This window comes from Cetorhinus maximus, chromosome 27, assembly GCF_964194155.1.
Source record: "Cetorhinus maximus chromosome 27, sCetMax3.hap1.1, whole genome shotgun sequence".
Classification (NCBI taxonomy): Eukaryota; Metazoa; Chordata; class Chondrichthyes; order Lamniformes; family Cetorhinidae; genus Cetorhinus; species Cetorhinus maximus.
In genome coordinates this window covers 11444303-11470601 of record NC_135905.1, presented here as the reverse complement: position 1 = coordinate 11470601, position 26299 = coordinate 11444303, and the positions used below count along the sequence as shown (strand labels likewise).

The window sequence follows — 26299 nt, the reverse complement described above, 5'->3', positions numbered from 1 at the left end:
GTGTGTGTGAAGGTGGGGAGTTGGTTGGGGTACAGTGTGTGTGTGAGGGTGGGGATTTGGATGGGGTACAGTGTGTGAGGGTGGAGAGTTGGATGGGGTACAGTGTGTGTGAGAGAGGATGGGGAGATGGATGGATGGGGCACAGTGTGTTTGAGAGGGTGGGGAGTTGGTTGGGGTACAGTGTGTGTGTGAGGGTGGGGAGTTGGATGGGGTACAGTGTGTGTGTGAAGGTGGGGAGTTGGTTGGGGTACAGTGTGTGTGAGAGGGTGTGGAGATGGATGGGGTACAGTGTGTGAGGGTGGAGAGTTGGATGGGGCACAGTGTGTGTGTGAGGGTGGGGAGATGGATGGGGTACAGTGTGTGTGAGGGTGGGGAGATGGATGGGGCACAGTGTGTGTGAGAGGATGTGGAGATGGATGGGGTACAGTGTGTGTGAGAGGGTGGGGAGTTGGAGGGGGCACAGTGTGAGTGTGTGTGAGGGTGGGGAGTTCGATGGGGTACAGTGTGTGTGTGAGGGTGGGGAGATGGATGGGGTACAGTGTGTGTGTGAGAGGGTGGGGATTTGGATGGGGTACAGTGTGTGTGAGAGGGTGGGGAGATGGATGGGGTACAGTGTGTGTGAGAGGGTGGGGAGTTGGATGGGGTACAGTGTGTGTGTGTGAGGGTGGGGAGTTGGATGGGGTACAGTGTGTGTGTGAGGGTGGGGAGTTGGATGGGGTACAGTGTGTGTGAGAGGGTGGGGAGTTGGATGGGGTACAGTGTGTGTGAGAGGGTGGGGAGTTGGATGGGGTGCAGTGTGTGTGAGAGGGTGGGGAGTTGGATGGGGTGCAGTGTGTGTGTGAGAGGGTGGGGAGTTGGATGGGGTACAGTGTGTGTGTGAGAGGGTGGGGAGTTGGATGGGGTGCAGTGTGTGTGTGAGAGGGTGGGGAGATGGTTGGGGATGTAGCATTTCTGCTATTAGGGCCTGCAGTGAAAAGAATGCTTTTGTGAAACAGAACAGGAGTGGCGTAATGTGTAGATGCGGATGAATGACTATTGGGAACAAACAGATGATCGTAGTGAGTTAAGACTGATTAACTTTAGGACTGATTTATGGAACCCATCTTTGTTCATTTGCAGATGCTCTGTAAGCTATTTGGGGGAGTGTTATATACATTCTATAAACTCCCCTCTTATATTTCAAAACCTGCTCATAATTTTATAAAGCACTGGAAACCTAATAACCAGTATAGGGATGTTTGTTTCTGCATTATCGGCTGTCATTATGCAGGAAAGCATGAAAAAAAATCCCTTCTCTTCATTACTCTGTAATCTGATTCGTTTATGCATTACATTGCAGAACTGAAGGTAATAAAAAGAGGGTCAATGATCATTTGGAATTTAATTTATTTATTTAGCAGTGACTCAGGTCAAGGACTGAAGATTCCCTTCAGAGTTCTTACACAGGAACGTTAAGGTTGTTAAAGCAGTCCACTACTCCCCACTCTTCCTCTATATTATATCAAAAATAAATCTAAAATATAGTCACTGGAAATAGCGATCAGGTTTCCAGGTGTTGTTCTATTCAATTACATTAATATAGTATTTATTTACGATAAGTTACTATGGAATTCGTTTACTCTTGCAGCTTTACTATTGGTTGTTTCACACTGACATTGCCATTCTCCTATCCCCTCCCCCCAGCTACTCCCAAGCTTTCCCCCGTCCTTTCCTGAAGTTACTTCCTGTAGTTCCACTCCAAAAAAATGTTTTAATCCATTCACGGGATGTGGGCTTCGCTGGCTGGGCCCAGCATTTATTGCCCATCCCTAATTGCCCTTGAGAAGGTGGTGGTGAGCTGCCTTCTTGAACCGCTGCGGTCCCTGTGGTGTAGGTACACCCACAGTGCTGTTAGGGAGGGAGTTCCAAGATGGGAACAGAATCAGCCATTCAGGCCCCTGAGCTTATTCCCCCATTTAATCAGGTTGTGGCTGGCAAATAGCTGAATGGGCAGCAAACTGGCTAAGAAACAGAAGGCAGTGTGTAGGGTAGATATTCCCATTGGACACCAGGCAATTGAGCACAGTGTCTCGGCTGACACTTCGGTGCCGTGCTGAGAGAATACTGCACTGCCAGCAGTCCTGTCCTTTAGATGAGATATTAAACTGAGGTAGGCCTGAAAATGGGGGCTCTTAACACACAGGCCTCAGATCAAACAGAAAAAAAAACATGAATGAATGGCTCATTTATCTTAACTTGTCTGTTGTCATGCAGGTAAACGACTTTGATGTCACAAATATATCACACGAGAATGCCATTAACTTGCTCCGATCTGCTCCTATCAAGCTGACCCTCACGGTAGGACGAGCTGCCCAGAACCTACTTCCAGTTCTACCCGTGGAAAAGATCCCCGATATCATCCTACAGAAAGGCCCAAGCGGACAGCTCGGTATGTGGCACAAAAGGTTATCTAGAAGATTTCGATTGGCGATTTTTTTTCTTTGAAGTGAGCCCACCCTGTGCCTGGACTTCGGTCGGTTTTAATTTCTTTCTGGCCTCCAGGGAATTTCTTTACACTGCGACGGGATGCTATTTTTAACTAAAACAAATATGCGTTGACACTCATGTAAGAAATGGACGGGGTCTGGCCATTTGTGTGGAGCAGGGAAACATTCTGAAAAATTCCATGAAGCAGTCCTGTGATATTATAAAACACAGCAGGCCCTCTCGACAGGTGGGAGCCATGTGCGCTGCAGTGAGAAGCTTGTTTTATGGGGTGTCTCTCAGTGAGGGAAGCAGAACAACACACAGCATGAGCGCTATGTTCTCACACAGTTTCCTAACATAAAAATGACTACCTTGTGTCGAAACCAAAACCTTGGCTGAGTGTAATGACTGACTCCAAGGAAGACTTGACACACCAGGCAATGTGATAAAAAATTTTATTCCTTTTCAACATTTCCTAATGAGCAAAGCTGTGTTTGTATTTGTCTTAGAAAGTCATCAGATGAGCAAAGCCCATGTTTGATGTTGTGTGTGCACACATTGTTTTCTTGACTATTTTCAAAGCTTGACATCTTTCTTTGGATCTGTTGTGAGGAAAACAGCAACATTCACTTTTATGATTCCACGTGATGCTTCAGTTCCAACGAGGTAAACGCGGTGGGTGTGGTTATTTGGTTTGAGAGTCCTAGGGTGGTAGGCCCCAACCTAGAATGTAGGGTGAGGCTAGGGCTGTAAAGAGTAGAGAAGATCAGGCAAAGGGGGAACTAGAGTTTTGGTGATCGCATTCGGCACAAGTGCGGCTGGATATGGCTGTGCCGCCCTTTTCCAGTTTTGCTCTTCCTTGTATGATCTGGGGAAGGGCCATGCAATCCCAATTCGAGCCCATCCTGAACATCCTGTGCCCTGTCCGACCAGCTGCACTGCATTGATGATGCAATCTCCCTTTGAGTTGAAAATTGTGAATTTCGATGGAAATCATAGCGATAGTTGTCTACTTACACTGAGAGCAGCAAGGGCACAGAATTTACATTGGGTGGGGGACTTCAATGTCCATCACCAAGAGTAGCTCAGTAGCGCCACTACTGACCAAGTTGGCCAAGTTCTGAAGGCCATATCTGTAAGACTTGACCTGCGGCAGGATGGTGAGGGAACCAATAAGAGGGAAAAACCTACTAGATGTCCTCACCAATTTAACTGTCACAGATGGATCTGTCCATGACAGTGTCAGTAGGGGGGGACACTGCACAGGATTTATGAGGATGAAGTCCTGTCTTCACACTGAGCATCGTGTTGTGTGGCACTACCACCAGGGTAGATTCAGAACAGATCCAGCAGCTCAAAACTAGGCATTCATGAGGCGCTATGGGGCATTAGCAGCAGTAGAATTGTATTCAACCACAATCTGTAAACTCATGGCCTGGCATATCCCTCTACCATTACCACCAAGCCAAGGGATCAACCCTAGGTCAATAAAGAGTGTAAGAGGGCATGCCAGGAGCAGCACCAGGCATACCTAAAAATGAGGTGTCAACCTGCTGAAGCTACAACACTGGACTACTACTTCGTCTTCCTAGGCAGTCCCTCGGGATTGAGGGTGACTTGCTTCCACTCCGGTTCGATGGGTTCTGAGACAGCTGATAAGCCCAATGTGCGACCTGCAGACTCCGCCACATGTGGGTCAAGTGGTGCTGAAAGGTTGGGTGGATGGCTTGTTTGGAGGTTTGTGCCCTCCCCTTGATGCCACAACTTCTTCTCTGCACATTCCTGATGAAGTGTCTCGATGTGTCCAGTGCCTTCTCGAATAAACCTTCTTCACTTTGGTCAGTCACAAGCCAGGTGCTCCCATGACCATCTTCACGGATGCTTTGAGGACATCCCTGATGGCTACTTGCTTGCCGATCAGTGGAAACAACATGCAATAGACAGAGCTAAGCGACCCCACAACCAAGGGATCAGATCAAAGTTCTGCAGTTCTGCCAAATCACGTCGTGAATGGTGGTGGACAATTAAACAACTAACAGGAGGAGATCATCTTCAGCCAGGAGTGTTGAGTGGATGATCCATCTCAGCCTCCTTCTGAGCTCCCCAGCATCACAGATGCCGGTCTTCAGCCAAGCCGATTCACTTTATGTGACGCCAACAAACTGCTGAAGTCACTGGATAGTGCAAATGCTTTGGGCCCTGACAACATTCCGGCACTAGTGCTGAAGACTTGTGCTCCAGAACTTGCCTCGCCCCTAGCCAAGTTGTTCCAGTACTGGCATCAACCCGGCAATGTCAAAAGTTTCCCAGATATGTCCTGTACACAAAACACAGGACAAATCCAACCCAGCCAATTACCGCCCCATCAGTCTATCCTCGATCATCAGCAAAGTAATGGAAGGGGTCATCAACAGTGCTATCAAGCAGCACTTACTCAGCAATAACCTGCTCATTAATGCTCACCTTGGGTTCTGCCAGGGCCACTCAGCTCCTGACCTCAAGTACAGCCTTAGTCCAAAAATGGACAAAAGAGCTGAACTCAAGAGGGAGGTTGGAGTGACTGCCCGTGACATCAGGCAGCTTTTGACTGAGTGTGGTATCAAGGAGCCCTGGCAAAATTGAAGCCAATGGAAATCAGGGGGAAAGCATTCTACTGGTTTGAGTCATGCCCAGCACAAAGGAAAATGGTTGTAGTTGCTGGAGGCCAATCATCTCAGTCCCAGGGCATCACTGCAGGGTCATGTCCTAGGCCCAACAATCTTTAGCTATTTCATCAATAACTTTCCCTCCATCATAAGGTCAGAAATGGAGATGTTCACTGTTCAGTATCATTCACAACTCCTCAGATACTGAAGCAGTCTGTGTCCCTATGTATCAAGACCTGGACAACATTTAGGCTTGGGCTGATAAGTGGCAAGTAACATTCATGTCACATAAGTGTCAGGCAATGACCATCTCCAACAAGAGAGAATCTAACCATCACCCCTTGACATTCAATGGCATTACCATCACTGAATCCCCACTATTATCATCTTGGGGGTTACCATTGACCCGAAACTGAACTGGATTAGCCATATAAATACTGTAGCTACAAGAGCAGGTCAGACGCTGGGAATTCTGCAGCAAGTAACTCACCTCCTGACTCCCCAAAGCCTGTCCACAATCTATAAGGCACAAGTCAGAAGTGTGATGGAGTGAGTTGCCTGGATGAGTGCAGCTCCAACAATACTCAAGAAGCTTGACATCATCCGGGACAAAGCAATCTATTTGATCAGCACCCCTTCCACAATCATTCACTCCCTCCACTACCGACGAACAGTGGCTGCCGTGTGTACAATATACCAAATGCCTGCAGCAACTCACCAAGGCTGCTTCGACCGCACCTTCCAAACGTGTGACCTCTATCACCGAAAAGGCAGGGGCAGCAGATAGATGGGAACACCACCACCTGCAAGTTCTCCTCTAAACCACCACCATCCTGACTTGGAAATATATCGCCATTCCTTCACTGTCACTGGGTCAAAACCCTGGAACTCCCTCCCTAACAGCACTGTGGGTGTACCTACACCACATGGACTGCAGCGGTTCAAGAAGGTGGTTCACCACCACCTTCTCAAGGATAATTAGGGATGGTGAACAAATATTGCCAGTGACACCCACATCCCATGAAAGAATAAAAACAATTGTGGCACTTGAGCATCCATCGAGAGAGAAGAAATGAGGAGAGTGGAAAAATAAAGATGACACCATAAATATTGATGGATGCCTGGAAGTGATGTCACAGTCATTAATGGGCTACCCAGAAGTGATTGTAAAGCCATGACCTCATTTCGAAGCTCAGATAACATCTGACATTTATAGATAGAAGTTCCTGGGCTATAGTTATAGAGTTATACAGCACAGAAACAGGCCCAATATCTGACCTTTGAACTTTAATGTCTATGACTCACTTCCAGGTACCTTAATTTCTGACATCAGCTGCAAATTTCCTGGAGATGACAACATTATAATCACTGAGTCTCTTATTTTCAATTACTGTTAAAAAAAAAGTCACACGAAGAATAGAATGTCTTGGGCTTCAACTTAAACAGCAAAAAAATTGATGTTGAGCCCTCTGCAGAGAGAAGTATTTACACACTCAAAACCGAGCTGGGGTAACCCATGTTGGGATCCATCTTATTATCCCATCAAGCAGCCATCCAATAATAAGCTACTGGAAAAAGAGACAGGTCTAAGCTTTTCACCTTGCACTCACCCAGCTATACTCAAGCTCTGTACTACCAAACAACTACCTAAATATAATAACTATGCTGCCGTCTCCATTGTCTCCTGAATTAAGGAGCTGGTAGCTGGCAGCTGGCACTGAGCATTTCTATTTATTGACTAAACGCCCACAGCTGTCACCGAAAATAGGTTGTTCATGTATTGGGCCTGAGTTTTAGTTGGTTCACCAAGTGTGAACAGGGTGGTAGTGGGCTGAAAGTTGTGCTAATAGCCTGTCCTAATAGAGGGTCCATGCATTGGATTACATACACTCATACTTACATTCATATACGCGCAGTTATTAATAGACTGAACGCAGAATTTCCCTGACAATGTGCAATGTGAGCCAGACTCTTACTAAAGTTAGGGTTTGTGATTTCTTCAGAACATCAGCTTATCTTCAGGCACAGAAGAGTCAGTCCGCCACGATAGACAATTGCAAAGGGGCACAGCTCCAAGTCTGCATTACTGACGGGGAATGTGCCACCGAGCAGTACAACTGGCAAATGAGGGCACTCACTAGAGCTCACGTACAAATACAAAGGCCTCACTGACAGAACTGAGAGGTTATACTTACCAAGAAACATTGAAGAGACAGAGGCTCTTTTCTTTTGGATAGAGAAGGCTGAGGGGTGACCTGATAAGAGGACTTGAAAATTATGAAGTGGTTTGATTAGGTAGGTGTAGAAAAGCTGTTTCACGAAAACTCTGAGCCAAAAATACAGGCTAGTCACTAATAAATGAAAGAAGGGAGTGGAGTAGAAGGTGGAACTTCTACCACAGGAAGTAGTTAAGACAAGTAATCAATTTAAGGAGAAGCTAGACAAACAAATGAGGGAGAAAGGATTGGAAGACTCGGGTTAGATGAAGAGGAGTGTGAGGAGGCTTACGTGGAGCGTAAACACTGGCATGGACCAGCTGGGTTGGAAAATCTATGTAATATGTAAGAGGCGGACTGGAATCCAAAAACCATGAGCTGAGGCCAAGGACAATGGCTGGAGCTGTGACCAGGTTTTATACAATTCCATAACTTCTCTATACAATTGACTCCCTCTCCAACAATCTAAAACCCAAGCTTGACATCAGCTAACCATTACTAACCATCATTTCTTATTATTTTCTATTCTGAAAGGAGACAGGGCTGTCACAGCTTTTTGTCTTGCACTCATCATGATATGTTCGCATGAATACCAAATCTCAAAGGGAGCAACAATTTATACCGTATGCAGTATAAATCCTCATGCAGTATAAATCCTCATGCAGTATAAATCCTTCGAGATTTGGTATTCTTGCGAATCTGTCCTGATTCTTTGACAGCATGTCCCCTTTTTCAGCAATACTGAAGTCCTGTCCTGCCAAGCGACTGTTTTCTATTCTACTATTTTGAACCTTGACAATGTTCTGCCCTATCAGCTTTTGGCACTTCTTATGGTTTATCATATCAAAGAGATACTTTGAATTGGAAAGAAAGGCTACAAACACTTTGACTGCAGCAACACAGCAGAGTTTCAGTTAGTTACCCTAAGCATTTTTACATTATTTATGGAGAGCAAATGGGTTTTTAGAAACGGAAGGCATTCGTTTTATTCCGAAACTCGAGTGTTCAGTTATTTTTTTAAAACTGGTTCAGAATGACGCTAAGATCACTTGAATGATGTAACTGATTTTCATTTCCCACAGGATGTCTGTGATTATATCAACACGCTCCAGTGAATGTGTTACTGACATTCTTTGCTGTTGGTCTGATTCTTAGTTTGTACTTGTTGCTGCAGGTTTGAAGTTAACAGGGGGAATAGGCAGTAAATGGCAAGGCATCTACGTGCTAGAGGTTGTGCCTAATTCCCCTGCCAGTTTGGAAGGGACCCTGCAGCCAAGGGACAAGATCCTTTACATCTGCGATGTATGTACTATGGGCATGACCTTGGATGATGCAGTGAAAGCTTGTGACACTGAAAATGGGCAAATAAGAATCAAGGCTATGAGGTAAGGAGTCTTTTGGCAATGCTTTGCAAATGGCACTGTCTTACTCTTTGCAGTTGCCTGACATTTAGTATTGTGGTACATCAATGTAAAGAAAACATTGACATTTCAGATAGATTAGACTTGGATCTTCCCTCTCAACATATGGACACTATAGCTACAGGATAACTCATAAGGCAGCTTCATTGATAGTCATGGAGGTTGGAAAGAATGAAGAATGTGGATGAAGGAAACAAAGTTGAAGGACTACAGGGATAGAGCGAGGGAACTCCAGCTGACTCTCTCCCCATCTCACCCCAGGAACATTGAAGCTAATTGCTGCATTTCAATGCCATCCCAGTTAAGATCATCTAGGTCAGCGTGAAGCATGAATTAAACCTTAGTTGTTTTCAGGACAGATTGAGAAGTGAAGTACAAATGTCCATAGTATTCACATTAAAGTGGGCGCTGATTGGCAATGTTTCAGGTACATTCAGCATTTTAAATGAGGATCTGTTTTGTTACACTATGTCATTGCATTATGTCCCAGTTATAAAGGTAGATTGTTTGCATTTAACATTCCAGCTTCTGAACTGATTTTATTTTGCTTTTTCAGGGATGGTAAGCCAGTGGTAAATGAAACAGAAATGACTGGTAAGTACCTCTCCAACATTAGTGAGTTTAAGCAGCAATGATTAGTATGTGTGTCACATCAGCAGCTCTGCTCTTCTAATAATTGGTCAGGTAGACGTAACTACTTGTGTGTGTCTGAGTGCCAGAAGAGAGGCAGCACCTCATGGATTGCCATTAGGTGCTATACATCAGAGCATTGATTTGACAACAACATCAACAACTGCTTATATTTATATAGTGCCTTTAATGTAATGAAATGTCCCAAGGCACTTCTCGGCATTGTTATCAAACAAAATCTAACAGAGCCCCGCAACTTAGGAGTGGGATGGAATACTCTCCACTTGCCTGGATGAGTGCAGCTCCAATAACACTCAAGAGCCTCGACACCATCCAGGAAGCTGCCGCTTGATTGGCACCACATCCACCACCTTCAACATTCACTCCTCTGCCACTGGTGCACAGTAGTAGATCTGTCACCTATAAGATGCATTGCAGAAACTCACCAAGGCTCCTTCAACAGCACCTTCCAAACCCGTGACCACCATCTAGAAGGACAAGGGCAGCAGACACATGGGAACACCACCACCTGGAAGCTCCCCTCCAAGTCACTCACCATCCTGACTTGGAAATATATCGGCCGTTCCTTCACTGATGCTGGGTCAAAATCCTGGAACTCCCACCCTAATAGCACTGTGGGTGTACCTACACCACATGGACAGCCGAGGTTCAAGAAGGCAGCTCACCACCACCTTCTCAAGGGCAACTAGGGATGGGCATTAAATGCTGGCCCAGCCAGCGACGTCCACATCCAGGAATAAATAGAAACAAAGAGATACCAGGACAGGTGACTATTTAAGGGTCACATGGGGGGGAGCAAGGGTTATTTCGGCCTCAAGAAAGGCAGAATATTGAGATTTGTCAGTTGTCTCTATGACTGGAAAGGAAGGAAAGGCAAATCCAATATAGAAACAGGAAACGGGGTCTTTAGAAAAGTAGTGGAGCAACCCCACAACTGGCCTTCTGTTTCGCAGCTGGTGAAGTGAGCTGGTGCTCAAGGAGGGCTCAGTTTGGCCATCTTTGGCATGCTCCCCAGAACAATGCACCTTGCCTGGCAGGAGGTAGTGACCGACACTCAGTGCTGGTCACCGTATCTACCAGGTGTGTAACGTAAAGAACCTGACAAGGATAGGAATTCCCATCAATGTTGTAACACAGTTACAAGCCCTAGTACCTGTGTCGCAAATATCTACCTGTTTCCCATGTACTACTTTCCGGATTCAGCCCTCACATGGTCTTATGTCTCTTTCATAACACATTTTGCACATGGCTATACAGGGCACACATCCAGGCAATGACACTGACATCCTCCAATGGCTCCACACTTCAATTCAGAACCCAGCTGTGTTCTCCAATTTCGTGTAATGTTTACTGTGTCCCTGGAATAGACTGTAAGTGAAACATTTATAGGACTTCAGCTGAACAGGAACAGAGGCGATGAGAATAAGCACAAGTAGAAATGCTTGTCCCAATATCAAGGTGTCCAGATGCAAGCTGCATTCTGAACCAGAGCAGTTACTGGAATTGTGTTAACAATTATCTATTCATTTGAAAGGGTATTTCTACGCTTTACATACATGACCTAACTGTCTGTGGTGACTTTAATGGGAAATCATGTTCAACTCCAGCAAGTTCTTAAAAGTAACAGGGAGGCTACGGGTGAAATGCCACTTATAAATTAACCAGAAGGTTCTAAAGATGAGCAACTCATGGTCTTAACGCTTAATTCCTTGAATTTGCATCAATAGTGGTGTGTGTCGTCAACATGCCACCAATGCCTAACAGTTGAAGTGGGACACAATAAGAAAAGGCATGCCAAGCGGATCAGTGAATATCTGAGCTGCCATGCCATTATGCTACCAACCATAACAAGAGGCCTTGGCACAATTATCACAATGTAGGATCCAATCAGCAGAAAGCCATATACCGTGTTGCCACCTGCTTCAAGGATATCTACCTGTGGCAATGGTATGGCCCTGCCAATGGCAGGTCAAATTGTTACTATCCTTAGCATTCTTGCCTCTGGTTCAAAGCAGCTTAGCACTGCTGTAACTGAGGCTGGACTTGGGCACACACGTATCATTATGTAGGTGACTGATCTATCAGTTAGTGCAGCCAGCAGCTTCATCTTTCCCATGGAAGAATAATGGGCATGACATGGGTGCTCTACTTCAATACATTGCAGTTCCTTCCTCACCTGTATACTGTGACCAAGCTAGCAATATCTCCTCAGTCTCAGCAATTGCATTCTCCAGGATGTGTGTAGCTGTGTTGGCATTTGTAAATGTTGCTGAGAGGGATGCAGGGTGCTGCATGTGATGCTTCATATTTCTAGGCCAGAAAGAACTAAGGTTGGAATACTACAGCAAGGGTTAACTCTACATAGAGCTTGTCATGTTTGTGTAGTTAGCTATATGTTTGTGTAACAATGAGTTACACTATAAGTTATAACTTATACAAGAGGAATGGGACATAAGGGATACTATTACCTTGAATTTAGGAGAGATCTATGTTTTTGCTGTCTCCTTACTTACTCAAATGCAATTGTATGGAAGAATGTCCAGTGTAGCTTCCTCCAGTGTGTCAAGGGTGTCATATCGATCCCAAGCCATTTGGTGAAGTATGAAATTAGACACTAATACTTTTCTTGATAATGCAGCAGTACATATGCCTGCTTCCTACCTACTTACCCTATTGTCCCAGCAGCCTCTCTTTATAATCTTTTGGGTATGATAAATAAAACTAACTGATTAATTAAAGAAAACTAAAGAACCACCCCTTAAAGGGGGCATTTTAACAAAAGCAAAACTTCAACAGAAACTTATTAGATTAAACAAAAATCTCATTGTGTGGGGGGGACGATAACGCACTCCAGCCCCTGTAGCCCCCGCTGGTCACAGAAGGCCCCCAGCTACTGGTGGACACCGCGTGCTCCTTCTCCAGGGGAAGCTGGGGGCAAACATAGCTGCAGAAAAGAGGCAGGCAGTCGGGTCTAACAGCCCCCCTCCATAGACTGCTGCCTGGACCTGTTAATGGCCACCTTGGCTAGGCCCAAGCCCAGGCCTAGGAGCAGGCCCACGACGAGGTCCACCAAGTTTCTCGCCCCCTCCCCCACACCTTAGGACATTTAGGAGAAAGAAACTTCACAACGACCAAATACAAAACTTATTCCAAATAAAATTTAAAAAAATGATACAAATAAAACATGCAAAAAAGAGAAAGGACTCAATAAAACATTCCTCTTTAAGAGCCCCATCATACTTGGAGATTGTGTTGTACTCATTGAAAAGAGACTTTGAAATGTGAAGGCACAATCCGGCTCAAATGTCAGGAGATTATGCTATGGGGCCGATTTTAAATTTGGATAGGTTTCAACAGGCTGCAATGGAGACTATGAATGTGCCTCCTGCCCAAAGTCCCTCAGTATCTTGACAGCATTAGACTGGTGAGCAATACATTCCACAGACAGTTTGGGGTGGGGAGGCGGAGGTACCTAAAGATTGCAGCCAGGTCCTATGTCCATCATTGTACCAGATTAACATACATGAATGAGGCTGCCCTCCAATGACAGGTGGATAGCCTGGGCCACTCATGCAGAAACCTCCCCCCCAAGAACATTGTGGCAGAGCGGGAGGTGAGTGGTAAGTTAAGCTCAGGGCTTTCTGTGCTTCATCAACCTTGCTCCCCCAGTGGGGGATTGACTTGAACTCATCCCCACCATCCTCCATGTTCATGTAGATTGTTTAGCGAGTATTTTGGAGCCGTTAGATGTGCACAGGTGTTCACACAATACGACCAGCTGAGGAGTGATGAACAATAGGCCTTAAGGACTGTTCATCCTATTCACTGATCCTATTGCACCTACGCAACTGAGCCACTTTGCCTTAGATCTGTCCCTTTAAGTTGAGGGATCCCGGTTCAAGACAATAACGACATCCTCAAAGATCAAATCAACTTAATTACTGGGGTAGTTACTAATCAGCAGCTTACTATTAAGAGGCTGTTGAGCTATTGATTGATGGAAATTGTTGGAGCATTCGAAGCAAAGTTTAATTTTCGAGAAGTCAAGCCAGAGAGCCAAGGACTGGTTCCCGTGCAAGGATGCAGATTTTCACGGAAGAATGGAGGGAGAGAGCCTGATAATACAGCGTCATGGAACCATGAACTAGAGGCACGCCTGATTTCTCATGTTTTTTTCACTCATTTGTGGGATCTGGGTGACACTGACAAATGTAATGCCTGCCCTTAGTATCCATCCCTAATTGCCCTTGAGAAAGTGGTGGTGAGCCACTTACTTGAACGATTGCAGTAAATGTGGTATAGATGCACCACAGTGCTGTTAGGAAGGGAGTTCCAGGATTTTGACCTAGTGACAGTGAAGGAACGGTGGAATGAGATCGAATAGGCAATAAGCCTGTTATGCCAGGCGGATGGTAAATGCCAATCTGTTCATATCCCAAGGGGGAAACTTGAAGCAGCTGTCACAACTATTTGCAATTTGTACTTATTTTGAGATGCGGGTTTTGAATTCAGTGAAAGAAGGCCACCAAGTCTTATAGGTTTCTTACAAAACTAAATTAAACCTTTAATAAAAGAAGAAATGATTTTAAGCACATACATAGATCTACAAATTACTACTTTGATAACTTCTAAATCCCCTAATTAATCTAACTCCCAGTTACACTTTCGTTAAGGCAACAGTGAGACACATAGATTTTAATCTGGCAAAGTAATACACAATACCCTGAACAGTCGAACTCAAAGTGAGTTTTGCTCAGCTTTGGTTCCTTGTAGACAACAGCTTGAGGCTTAGATGCTGGAGGTTTTTCACATTCGTTAGATCTTAGAATGCCTGCCCTTACACACAGCCTTCTCTCCTTAATACATATTTTCCCCTTTGAATGCAAATTCTCACGTTTCACTATGGCCAGAATTTTTCCCTCGTCAGGCGGGCTCGGCGGGAGAGGGCGGGGGCAGTCGGGAAGCTGACAGCCGCCCACGATTGGCTCCGCACCGCGATTTCACGCGGGTGGGCCAATGCAGGGCTCACCCTGCGAGGATCGTGAGCGGCAGCACTGAGCGCTACCTGTGTAGGTGGGGGGAGGAGGGAGAGCGGGCCTGATGCGCAGCTCGCGAATGTGCGTGAAAGAGCACTTCAACCTCCCTGAGGGCACGGCATTAACGTGACTAACAAGACTAACGAGACTAACGAGGCAGGGAGCTGCCTCAGGGAGATTGAAGCGCTTTTTAAAAAAATTAATAAAGACAGTAAAAACTTTTTAAAACATATGTCTCCTTCTGTCACATGAGATGGGACATGTTTTTAATTCCAAAATAAAGTTTTATTTAATGTTTATTTGCTTTAGGAAACCTCATCCCGCTCATTCAGGCAGTGTATCCTAGATCATAAAAACGTGTGACATGAAACAAAATTCTCCTCCTTCCCTCTCTAGTTCTGTCCACAGTTACCGTAAACCTGTGTCCTCTGGTTACCGACTCTCCCGCCAGTTTCTCCTTAATTGCTCAATCAAAACCCCTCATGGTTTTGAATGCCTCTGTTAAGTCATCCCTTAACCTTCTCTGCTCCAAGGAGAACAATCTCGAGCCTCTCCACATAACTGAAGTCCCTCATGCCTGGTACGAATCTACTAAATCTCCTCTTCACCCTCTCCAGGGCTTTGACATCTTTACTAAAGTGTGGTACACGAAATTGAACACAACATACCAGCTGGGGTCTAACCAGTGATTTATAAAGGTTTAGCACACTAGACATATTGCCTAAAAGAAAACAAGCTGTTGCAAATTTGATTCACGTTGTTCCCTCCATTCCAGTTTTGAAGCAAATACTATTGCTAATAGTCATGTTAATGCTGTGCCCTGATGGGGGAACGAGGCAGGTAGCTTTCAGCAAAGAGGTTGAATGACTTTACCTCAGACTAATCAGCTCAGCTGACTGGCAGTGCCTTATTCTCTGGGGAAGGTTGTTTAAGTGGTTGCACTGATTTGAAATTTTCTCGAGAGAAGACTGTGATCTCTTTAGGAGTGAAATAAATGAGACAGGGCTGTCTCCGCACTGGCAGCAGTAGCTGAGGTGTAATTGAATCTTCGCTGACCGAATACAGACCACAGCCTCATCGTATAGGCGTTTGCTGGAGGCAGCACCACTCTAGCCCTCTCAGTACCCGACATCTTTCAGGTTTGGCTTCACAGGCAAGAAAGAAATTATGTCGGCGATCAATTTATTTGGTCTTCTTAGCCTTGACATTTGGCTATCAAATTATTTTTAAGGAGAGCCTGTAAGAATTCACTGCTCTTACATTCATGTGTGACTGAATTAGGTAAGTTATCGCATTCCAGAATTTCAGTGTTGTCCTCAGTCCAGTGCCTACGTTCTAGCATGCCCTCTTGTCACGCTAGTCTGTCTACATATTACAGTGCTGCACGGACCCTAATATAAAAAAGATGGTGGCAGTGCTTCTAGGTTAGTGAACTGTCTCAGGAGCCACTATCCCAAACACCGGTGCTGCCGGCAATTTTGGCCGCCATTATCCTGGCCATTCACCATAGCGGTTTTCACTTTAGTCCACACATTTCCAAAAAAATTTGGGAATGCCCGAGCAGAATCGAAATATCTCATCATTGTGAATTTTAAGTAACTGTGCGAGTGGAAGTGAGTCCTCCTTGCCGTTCTATCCACAATGTTCAAGAAACATATTTGGCAACACCAGGTGCCACAGCCTTTTGCAAAACCAATTCAGTAGAATTGGTTCTACAGTGTGCAATGAGGACTATGTGGCAACTATCTGGAGCCTTGTATCTGGAGTCACATAAACCGTTGGATAGAACCCAGCTGTCACACTGGTCCTGTCTAGGTGTTGGGTTGTAATTAAGACTAATACCCACTCCATTCTCTTTGTCATATGGATAAAATTACCTAAAAGGAAAAAGCAGTATTAAGTAGGAAGACTTCTTGTTTAAAGGTGGCATTAATGTTGACGAGGCTGTCAAGAAAAAACATGCAGGATCCTTAGCATTGTAAATAGAGCCCTAGAGTACAAAACAAGAAAGCTATAATTAAACCTTTATAAATCACTGATTAGGCCTCAGCTACAGGACCAGATGCTATCGAGGCCTTAAGAGGGTGCAGAGGTCTACTAGAGTGGTACCAAGGATGGGAGACTTCATACATGTGGCAAGACTATAGAAGCTGGGATTGATCTCCTCAGAGCAGGAAATGTAAAGAGGAGATCTAATCGAGGCATTCAAAATTGTCAAAGATTTGGATGGAGACAAACTGTTTCCACTGGCAGGAAGATCAGCAACCAGACACCAGATTTAAGATGACTGGCAAAAGATCCTTAGAAATTCAGAAAATTCTTTTGTAAGCAGCAAGTTGTTATAACATGGAATGTACTTTGTGAAAGGGTGGTGGTAGTAGATTCAATAATAACTTCCAAAGTGAAATGGAAATATACTTGAAAAAAGAGACATTTGTAAGGCTGTGGGCAAATGACAGGGGGTTGGAGCTAATTGGCTTGCTCTTTCAAAGAGCTGGCACAGGCAAGATGGGCTGAATGGCCTCCTTCTGTGCTGTATGATTTGATGGTATAATGTTTCTATGAAAATATTCTGCATTCCACAGAAGTATATACTCACCAGGAAACTCTTCGGATTTAATAAAAGTCCATTTTGCCATTGATACTGGAGCCTCGAGTTAGGTCTCTCTTGTTGCTGGGCCGCTTTGGTGACATCATCAAAGGGAGCATCTGGAGCAGCTCCATAGGAATCGGTGTTGGGCTGATGTGGGGCTGGTCATTGTAGAAACCACGCTACCCGATAGGATCTTTGCATTTTCACCTTGGCGTCTGGTTTTCCAGCGAGAGGCCACCCTTAGGCTAGTTGGAAGCTGCAGCTGATTTCCAACTCATTTCCTGCAGAGTGGTTGCAGTTTACACAAGAGTGCTTCTTCTTGGTGCCCTAACAGGAGTGGCCAGTGGGGAGGAAGGTGGGGCCTGAATGCCTCTGTCCAGCATGCCAGCTCTTTGAAAGAGGAATCCAATTAGCCCCAAACCCAAGTCCTTTGCCCACAGCCTTACAAATTTCTCTCTTTCAAGTATAGCATATTCCATTTTATAACTTGCTGCTTACAAAAGAATTATACTTCATTACTCTTGTTAAAGGGAGGAGGACAGGGAAGTCTTGTGGCACAGTGAGTAGTGTCCCTACCTCTAGGCCAGAAGCTCCAGGGTCAAGTCCTACTTCAGGACTTGATGACCATGGAAGGTATGTTCATAATGTGGCCAAGCAGATTGATTATCAGCCTGTAAGTCCTTCCAATTTGCCTGGTGCCAGGCAGTGACAGCAGGAGAGTTTCCTGGTCAGCTATACAGCAGAAGGCAACAGCAAACCACTGCAGTATCTTGCCAAGCATAATCATGGACCAATCCAATGGAAGTTCAAGGTTGACAATGCCCCTCTTAAAGCATGGTACCTGGAGGAGGAGGAGATTTTAAACAAAAAGTACCGGTTCGACTTTTCTTGACTTTTTAACAGTCAGATGCGAAAGACACAGAATTATGCCAACAAATATATTATGAAATTTAATAATCATATACTGATAGTGAAATCCAGTATTTAAAAAAAACAAACACTGGATTCTGTATCTCACAATTGTGTGACACTCCACAGAGTTACATTTGCAAGAATGAATAACCTACCCTTTTTTGCATCGAGCAATGCATCTCATCACAGGCTGGCTGTGAGTCATTCTATCGATTTTTAAAAAAAATAACTTGTCTGTTTGTCCAATCCTGTGACTAAACAGTTGTCAACCAAACCCTAGAACCTCATCAAGTTGAATGCATTCAGTGGGAGAGGATGGGGGCAAGCAACCCTGACTATTAAACAAACATAGTTATTCACACTTGTGCTGAGTTGTTCTAGAATTTAGAACCAAGGTTACAGATATAAGTCAGCGCATTAATACATCTGTCACGGAGGATAATTTTGTAAGTATTCGTTATTAAATGTATTCTAAACAGTTGGAAAGTCCCAGTATAACAGTAGTTACCTCTACACCAAATTACTTGGGTTTGAACCCAAGGTCAGTCCGTCATTTGAAAAGAGAGAACTCTTAAATTCAATCCCCAGTAAATACTTGTGGCAAACCTCATGAGGACTCGCTGGCTCTGAATTCAGACTCGTGCAAACCACTGGAGCCAATCTATAAAAGCAGCACAGCTGTAGGTTCTGCTGTTACCCTCCGAAATGGGGCGGGCTCTGTCAACTATCTGTTTCACTCTCTGTAACTGTGGTCCGATTTGGTTTCTACCCTTTTCTTCATGACTGTTCTGTCTTCTTATCTTTTATTCTCTTAATTTCCAGGATCTACAAGCAGAAAGAAAACTAAAAAATATTTAGCACTAAAAGGCAAGTGCGGCTATTGTGTGTGTGCGTGTGTGATTGCCCCATCTTGTAGAGCCATAGAGTCGTAGAGTTATATAGCACAGAAACAGGCTCTTCAGCCCATCGTGTCTGTGCCGGCCATCAAGCATCTATCTATTCTAATCCCATTTTCTAGCACTTGGCCCGTAGCCCTGTATGTTATGGCTTGTTTGTGCTTTTTTTTTTCTATTTCTTCCATTTGACAGTGCTGTTTAATGTCAAAACATCTCAAAGCGTTTCACACAACACAGAAATATATCTGATTGTTGCTACGTGGCAAACACACCAGTTATTCCGCATCCCACCACAACAGAGGTGAACCAACAATGAATCGCTCTTTTTTGCTGGTATTTGCCGGAGGATGACTCTAGGCCTGGACACTGGAGACACTCTAGCCCTCTTTCAGGCAGTGCTACCTGACCTGTGAAGGTCCACCTCAATAAGCAAACAGGACCTCAGTTTAACATTACACCTGAAGGACAGCGTCACCACTAATGACACAGCCACCCACGCCAGATTGAAGTGTTTGAAGTCTTAGCTTAGATGATCCACCCCCAGTCTGACAGAGGACACAAACCTCCAATATTCTGGCCCAGGGGGCAAAAATGCAACAAACTGAGCCAAGTTGGCACACTTGTTTCATTTCTTTTTAACATTTATTTTAAGAACACACAAAATTGGTAGGACAGGAAAAGACTAACTGGCTCATTAAGTCTGCCCCACACCAAGAATAGCCAGAAAATCATGAACACGCCTGATCTTGTTTCTTTTAAGGAGAATGATAGAAAACCTATGGATGAAATGCTGCAGTTTCAAGGCAGCTTTCAGATTAGGTGTTGTTGTACTTAATAGAGTGATATACAAATAGACACAATGAACACTAATGTTTTTCCTTGAGGATCTACTAATAAATGCAGGTGACAAGTCATATCTCTAACTACAAGTACTCCCAATGATATCATCCAAAGAACCCTGTCAACCATACCAAACTACTAACCTGTCTGGGGAATTCTGGATTCCTGATGCTTTACTGCTTATGCTTAATTAAGAGCAAGGAACCACAGAACTAAAGGCTAAGTTGACTAGGAAATTCCAGATTCCCCATTCAATGCTCTGACATTCATTGCCCTTATCCATTACAAACGAGCAATCTATATAGTGAGTGCCCAGGGAAACTCTTTCGAGTTACCAACAGTCACAGATTGCAACTCTTTCGAGTACAATCACAGTTCTTGGTTTCCAGGAGTGGGACATGAACCCACAACCCTCTGATTCAAAGGCAAGGGTGCTATGGACTGAGCCACAGCTGACACCTCGTGAGCGCCCAGGGAAAGTGCTCGAGTGCCTATCCCTGATATACGATGACCGGCTTTCGTCAAATTTTGAATTATACATGTTTCTCTTTGTAATCTCAAGGCTTCAGTGACCGTAAGCCGACATCAAAAGAAGGACAAAGCCAGCTTGAAGGAGAGAAGCGGCGGACTCTAGATGGTAAGGAAGCCTTCCCATTGGCTTAATCCAGTTTCTATCTATTTTCTCTTGGCTTAAGCAAGCAGTGAGTGTCCTGAAAGGAGAGCTAACAGAGTTCCGGGTCCCATTTATCAGACGGATTAATTATTAGCAAGCTGTTTGTCTCCTGCACTGGTATTAGAGCGCATTTCTGCACCTGATTCAGTGCCTGACTGATCCCTCCTGGGCTGTGAGCAGTGTTAAGAGGTTGCTGAGTAACAGTGAGACAGGAGACAGAAGAGGAACAGACTGTTAAAGTACTTGTTATATAAAATAGGAAGTCAGCAAGTGAAAAAAAACACAGAACTGGAAAAGGTCTGAATTACTAGGAGGTTGTAAGTTATTCAAAATCTCAGCAGAGGTTAGAAAAATGCATTTTTATTTATATATGTATATATATATATATGCATTCTTTAAAAATGGATTACTGTGACTTATAGAGTGGAGTCATCCCAGAATATTAGCATAAGTATTCAGAACTTTCTCTCAAGAGAAAATTATACATTGTAAACCAATGTTGTAAGAGAGTCTGAAGATAAATATTTAAGCATTTATAAATTGCTGTTTTACCCACTTTAAAATCACTGAATGCTGTTTGGTGTAACCATTCAACCCTCATATTTAACCCCTGCAAAGACAAAGACCAGAATTGCTTTGGAGGTTTTTCCTCCACTGATCAAGGAATTAACTCTGTTTTGGAATGTAAACGGTTTTCCCACTGGGAAGTTTTCTTTTCACTCTATTATATTCTTCTAGGAAAACAGCCTGCCGATTTTGCGCAATCCAAAACGAACTCCACTCTGCCTGCAGAATCCGAGGTATCCTGCTTTTTAAATTCATGTTTTTGAGTGCAATGCGGCACTGCTCCTAATAGCTGTAGGAACCATTATTTTGCAGTGTTTCTTATTTCGCATGACACTTTGCACATGTCCCTTGGTGCAAGGCTGCTCTGTGAAGTAAGTTAGTCAGCTGCGAGTGAATGAATGCTGTGTACATTTCACGCGGTTGTTTGCTACATGTTAAATGTTTTGTTAATCCAGTACCAGGGTATAACCTGACTGAACGACTCGCCCCTCCCATACTGTTCAGGAGGTGCCGAGTGAAACCACAGCTACCCTTTTTTTATCTCCTGGCAGAGCTCTATAATCCACATTGAATTGGAAAAGCCAACAAGCGGCAGTTTGGGCTTTGCGCTGGTGGGTGGTGACAATGGAATTGCTGCGCTTGTGAAGGCGATTAGCCCGGGCAGTGTGGCAGATCTGGATGGGAGACTCAAAGTGCGGGACAGTCTTTTACAGGTAACACCTCTTGGGGGAATAACCCGCAGCACTTGCTGTTGTGAACAGCACATCAATTGATTCACGTGAGTTGTGACAAAGAAATAACTTGCATTTATGTAGCACCTTGCATGGCCTCAGGGAGTCCCAAAGCAACTTTACAACCAATGAAGTACGTTTGAAGTGTAGTCAGTGTTGTTGTAATGTAACTGCCAATTTGCGCACAGCAAGCTCCCACAAACAGCAATGTGATAATCACCAGATTATCTGTTTTTAGTGACGCTGGTTCAGCGACAAGTATTGGCCAGGACACCGGGAAGAACTCCCTTGTCCTCCTTCGAATTAGTGCCATGGGATCTTTTATACCCATTGAGAGGACAGAGACTTAAGCTCTCATCCAAAAGCCGGCACCTCTGACATTGCAGCACTCCTTCCGTTCAGTGCTAGAGTGTCAGCCTAGATTCTTGTGCTGAAGTCTCTGGACAGGCTGGTGGGCGGTGACAATGGAACTGCTGCGACCAATGTGGTTTTTGCAGAATTGTGAACTTTCCCAAACATTTGCCACAACTTTGGTGGAAGCTTGCTGGGGCAAAAAAAGGCATAAATGGCTGATTTGGTGTTTCTCCAGAGATTTACCAACCATTGTTACTGTGGACAATCAGGAACAATCACACGGATGTTACTAATGATGCGAGAAAACTCTCAAAGGAAACCATTCTAGATTAAATTCTGCTTAGAGTTGCGCATCACTCTAAAGTTAACAGATATCTCCTGAGGTGGTTATGGTTGATTGAATTTGTATATATTATATATAATATTTATATATTAATTTTCAATTGAAAATGTATATATTATCTGTAATATTGATGTAATAATTATCAATAGTTAAATTTAGACTTACCTAAATGGTTCTTTCAAATTGGTACCTGTGTATATAAGTAGCACAATGCAGTCAGTAAAAGGAGTATATTTAGACATGGGGCAATTGTTTTTTGTACATGCAGCTGAATCAGTTGTGTAAGTTTTCTATAAGACATGGTTGTTCTCCTAAAAAAAAAACCATAATAATTAATTTTGCAGCGTAGTGTACAGTCGGAAAACTAGAAGTGATGCCAGAAGGATATTTAAAACCAAGATAAAAGCAAAATACTGCGGATGCTGGAAACCTGAAATAAAAAAAACAGAAAATGCTGGAAAAACTCAGCAGATCTGACAGCATCTGTGGATGCTGAGCTCTGACGAAGGGTCAAACAGACTCGAAACGTTAACTCTGTTTCTCTCTCCACAGATGCTGTCAGACCCGCTGAGCTTTTCCAGCATTTTCCGATATCTAAAAGCCATGTGCTTACTTTGAATCTAACTGAAGACTCCATTTTAAATGACAGAAAGGTTTGGACATTCTTGCCATGCAGAAATGCATCAACCCTTTCCCCGTTACTGAAGAAGGGGTTTGCAGGAAATATAGAAACAAAGCCAAGGAGTTGGGATCAGGTTAAAATATTCCTTGTAATTACAGTCCTTGAAAGGATCTGACCATCCTTCTTGCATGTGTCAGTACAACAAATCCCATCAACAGACACATAACAAGGCAAAAGCGAAAGCAAAGTCCAAAATCTTGTAACAGGAGATGCAATTCAGACAAACAAGGACCAATTCAGCTCAGAGAGAGGAACCGTCAAGTGTTGACCAGCCAAACCTTCTCGGACACCAAGAAGCACAAAGACTAATTTTAGATTTGTTGCCCGGATGCTACAAGTCAGTGCACAGGTTAGGTCACTTCACTTGCAATAGGCTGCACTCCTCATTGAAGAAATAAGCCAGTGTTTCTGAAGCTCTGCTGACGGCCGGTGTACAACTCACTAAAACTCACAGTTTGATGTAAGTGGGTTGCCCGTTGGATTGGGGCCTTCCTCACTCTCCTTGCTTGCGCATTTGAAGCTGTTGTAGCAGGATGTGAATGGGCAGCCCTGGCTGAGTAGGCTAACTCAAAAGGTGAGTGTGACTGTTCAAACGTCCGGTTGTCAAGTTCATTTTTTTTTTTAACTTAGCTTCTTGATTTATCTGCACTTCTATTCCTGCATTAATATTTCTCACTGTTTGGGATGATATTTTGCATGACAAGACTTTTATTTCCAAACCTATATCTAACAGCCCTCTTGCTTGCAGCTGCTCTTCTCACTTGCTGCAATCCAAGTGGGACTGGGATTCCTTTGGAGATTCCAATGGCATTTCCTAATTTGGGTGATGAAAAGTGGTTTCTAAGGGGATAAGGGAGGCAGATGCCACTCTTCCTCATACTTAATGTACATGCCCATCCTTAACCCAGAACCGGAAACAATTGGTCTAGGAATCAGTCCTTTCAACACACCCCAGAGAAGTTATCTCTGCCTCCACATCAGAAGGGGCTACCACAGGGCAAAGCCATCTCTTGGACCACAACTCGTGTTGCAGAGAGACCTCTTCCATTAGCCAATTCTCAAGCCTTTAGATAAGCTTACAGGCCATTCCAAACCACTGGTGACAAGCCAATCAAGTTAATCTGTTGTCCACAGACACGCCAAACTGGTGATAGAGACTCTGCCAGCACATGCACCCATTTATCCTGTGGAAAGGAAGCATCAGCTTGAATGCCCGTGGTGCAATGGATGACACCCTTGCACTGTACAGATACTTTAGCCTCACCTGCAAGTCCTGCCTGACAAGGTGCACTGCACTCTGAAGTTCCAAACAGGGCAAACCTGTTCTTACTTAACTCATAGAGCAGCATATTCACTTACCAGCCATTACAGAGTGGGGCTTTTCTATCCTAGCACTTTGCTATATACCTTGCCTCCACATTAGGTGCTCTTCCACTTAATTTTAACCTGGTGCTCCTTTCTCCTTAAGCTCCCTGAGCCTTGGACAAATATTTAAATCCCATTTTTAAGCTTCATAAACGTTGGAGTGATATTTGTCCCCCCCCTATATGAAGCAACATACATATAAGTGTATAGTCTTTTAATCTTGAACTGCTGTCCAGCTTCCATGCATCCCAGTTAAACTTGCTGTTGGCATCAGACCAAAGCTGTGCTCGGAGCTGATGCTAGTTATTCAAGAGAGCAGAAATTAGGTTCCTTTCATCCTTTCAGTGAACTAACTTGGACCAGGTAGCCAGCTATTCCCAGCACCGATTAAGCATGATTGAGACAATGGACTATGTAAAATAGATTACTAAGTACATGCATGGGATGAAGCAAAAAAGTGACGATACATTCTGAAGTAGAAACACGAGCAATCATGGATGACTTGGAAGAGCCAGAACCTATGGTGGTATCGTCAATGACTGCAAGGAGGGGCAAAGATGAACATAAGAAAGGACGAAGATTTGACCCAACATTATAACCATTTCCGAAACCATGGTTATAATCCTTTTTACTGATATCCAAACTTAATTAGAGAGGGTGTATTTACTATCAGTTGCTTAGCTATGACCACAAGATACAACACACACTCTTCGAGAGTATCATTCTGAAACCATATAAGGGTTCTGTGTTATGTTATATTCTGTTGAATTATGTTGTGCTGTTGTAATCCTAAAGCCAAGTCAACAAGCTATTTGTGAAGATCACTCCGACAACCTTGTCATGTGTCATGTGTCAAATAAGGGAAATAAAATAGTGTCAGAGATACAATTCTGTGTCGGTATTTATTTCTTGATCTCCGCTAAGCCAAGGGTTAAATGGTTTTCAATCTGTTCTGCACTCAGGTAATTGTCAGAGTATTTCCATAAGATTATTTAAGTCGGTGAATGCAGCACGTGTTGAAGGTCCAACCTTGGTGTTGTAGCTTTAACCTGCATCATAAATTCAGTATTGATTGATGGAACATCAGCACTTTCCAGCTACTCATTCCCATCTTAGTTTGTGATTGGGTCCCATAAATTAATGGCCCAGATTTTGCTGGAGCAGAGTATCTCGCGATACGCCCTGTTAATCAGGCTTGTTCATGCACGTTTAGGCTTCAACATTTTCTCCCCACAAAGTTGCTGAAGGTGTGAGTTGATAACTGCACGGGGAGGTCAACTGGGCATCTCCTTGGTGATCAACAGTGTATCTCCTTAACCAATGAGATTTAAGGATTGAGCAATAATTAGAGGAAGAAGGGTGAATTAGAGGGAGTGAATTCAACCTCAAACCAGATACAGAAAGAGAAATAGAGAGGGAAAGAACAGTTGGATTTTGTGAGGGAGAAAAATAGGACTCAGAAAGGTAAGACAAATATAAGAATTTGACATTTTTAATATCTCCTAGAGCAGTTCACAATCTGAAGGAATAAGACTGCACATTTTAATTGTTCCCTTTGGGCAAAGAGATTGACTGGCAGTCTATAACAATTATTACTTTGTTAAGTGGGTACTTACGCTATTAATTTCCGTGACAGCTTTCTGAGGCAAGTTTAATGGGAAATTAAGTTGCAAATGTGGCAACTTCACAAAAATCACAGAGGTTAAGGGTCAGAAGCCCATTTCTGCAAAGCCAGAACCTTGTGGCATTGGGAGCACCTTGTCATCGGCACAAGTACACATTAATGGCATGTTCAGACACAATTATTTATTTACCGAACTCTGTTCCTGTGTGTCAAGTATTAATGAGGACTTGAACATGTGCTAATAAGAATAACATCTGGGACTTGAATTTAACAGAGGGAGGAAA

At 43.9% G+C, this 26299-nt stretch overlaps 2 protein-coding genes across 5 annotated transcripts in view; one reads left to right on the top strand and one right to left on the bottom strand.

The window, feature by feature from the left end:
• The window catches only part of ptpn20 (protein tyrosine phosphatase non-receptor type 20), a 336983-nt gene that overhangs the window by 240090 nt on the left and 70594 nt on the right, over positions 1–26299 (top strand). For 3 of the 4 annotated variants that reach the window (XM_078530719.1, XM_078530715.1, XM_078530718.1), the window contains 6 exons: positions 2254–2428; positions 8502–8712; positions 9305–9342; positions 20239–20313; positions 21088–21149; positions 21468–21629. In XM_078530719.1, the coding sequence (XP_078386845.1) occupies positions 2254–2428; positions 8502–8712; positions 9305–9342; positions 20239–20313; positions 21088–21149; positions 21468–21629 (723 nt within the window). The remainder of the gene's footprint in view (positions 1–2253; positions 2429–8501; positions 8713–9304; positions 9343–20238; positions 20314–21087; positions 21150–21467; positions 21630–26299) is intronic. The other variant, XM_078530716.1, reaches the window with a different exon arrangement.
• The window catches only part of mapk8a (mitogen-activated protein kinase 8a), a 485513-nt gene that overhangs the window by 388622 nt on the left and 70592 nt on the right, over positions 1–26299 (bottom strand). The window lies entirely within an intron of this gene.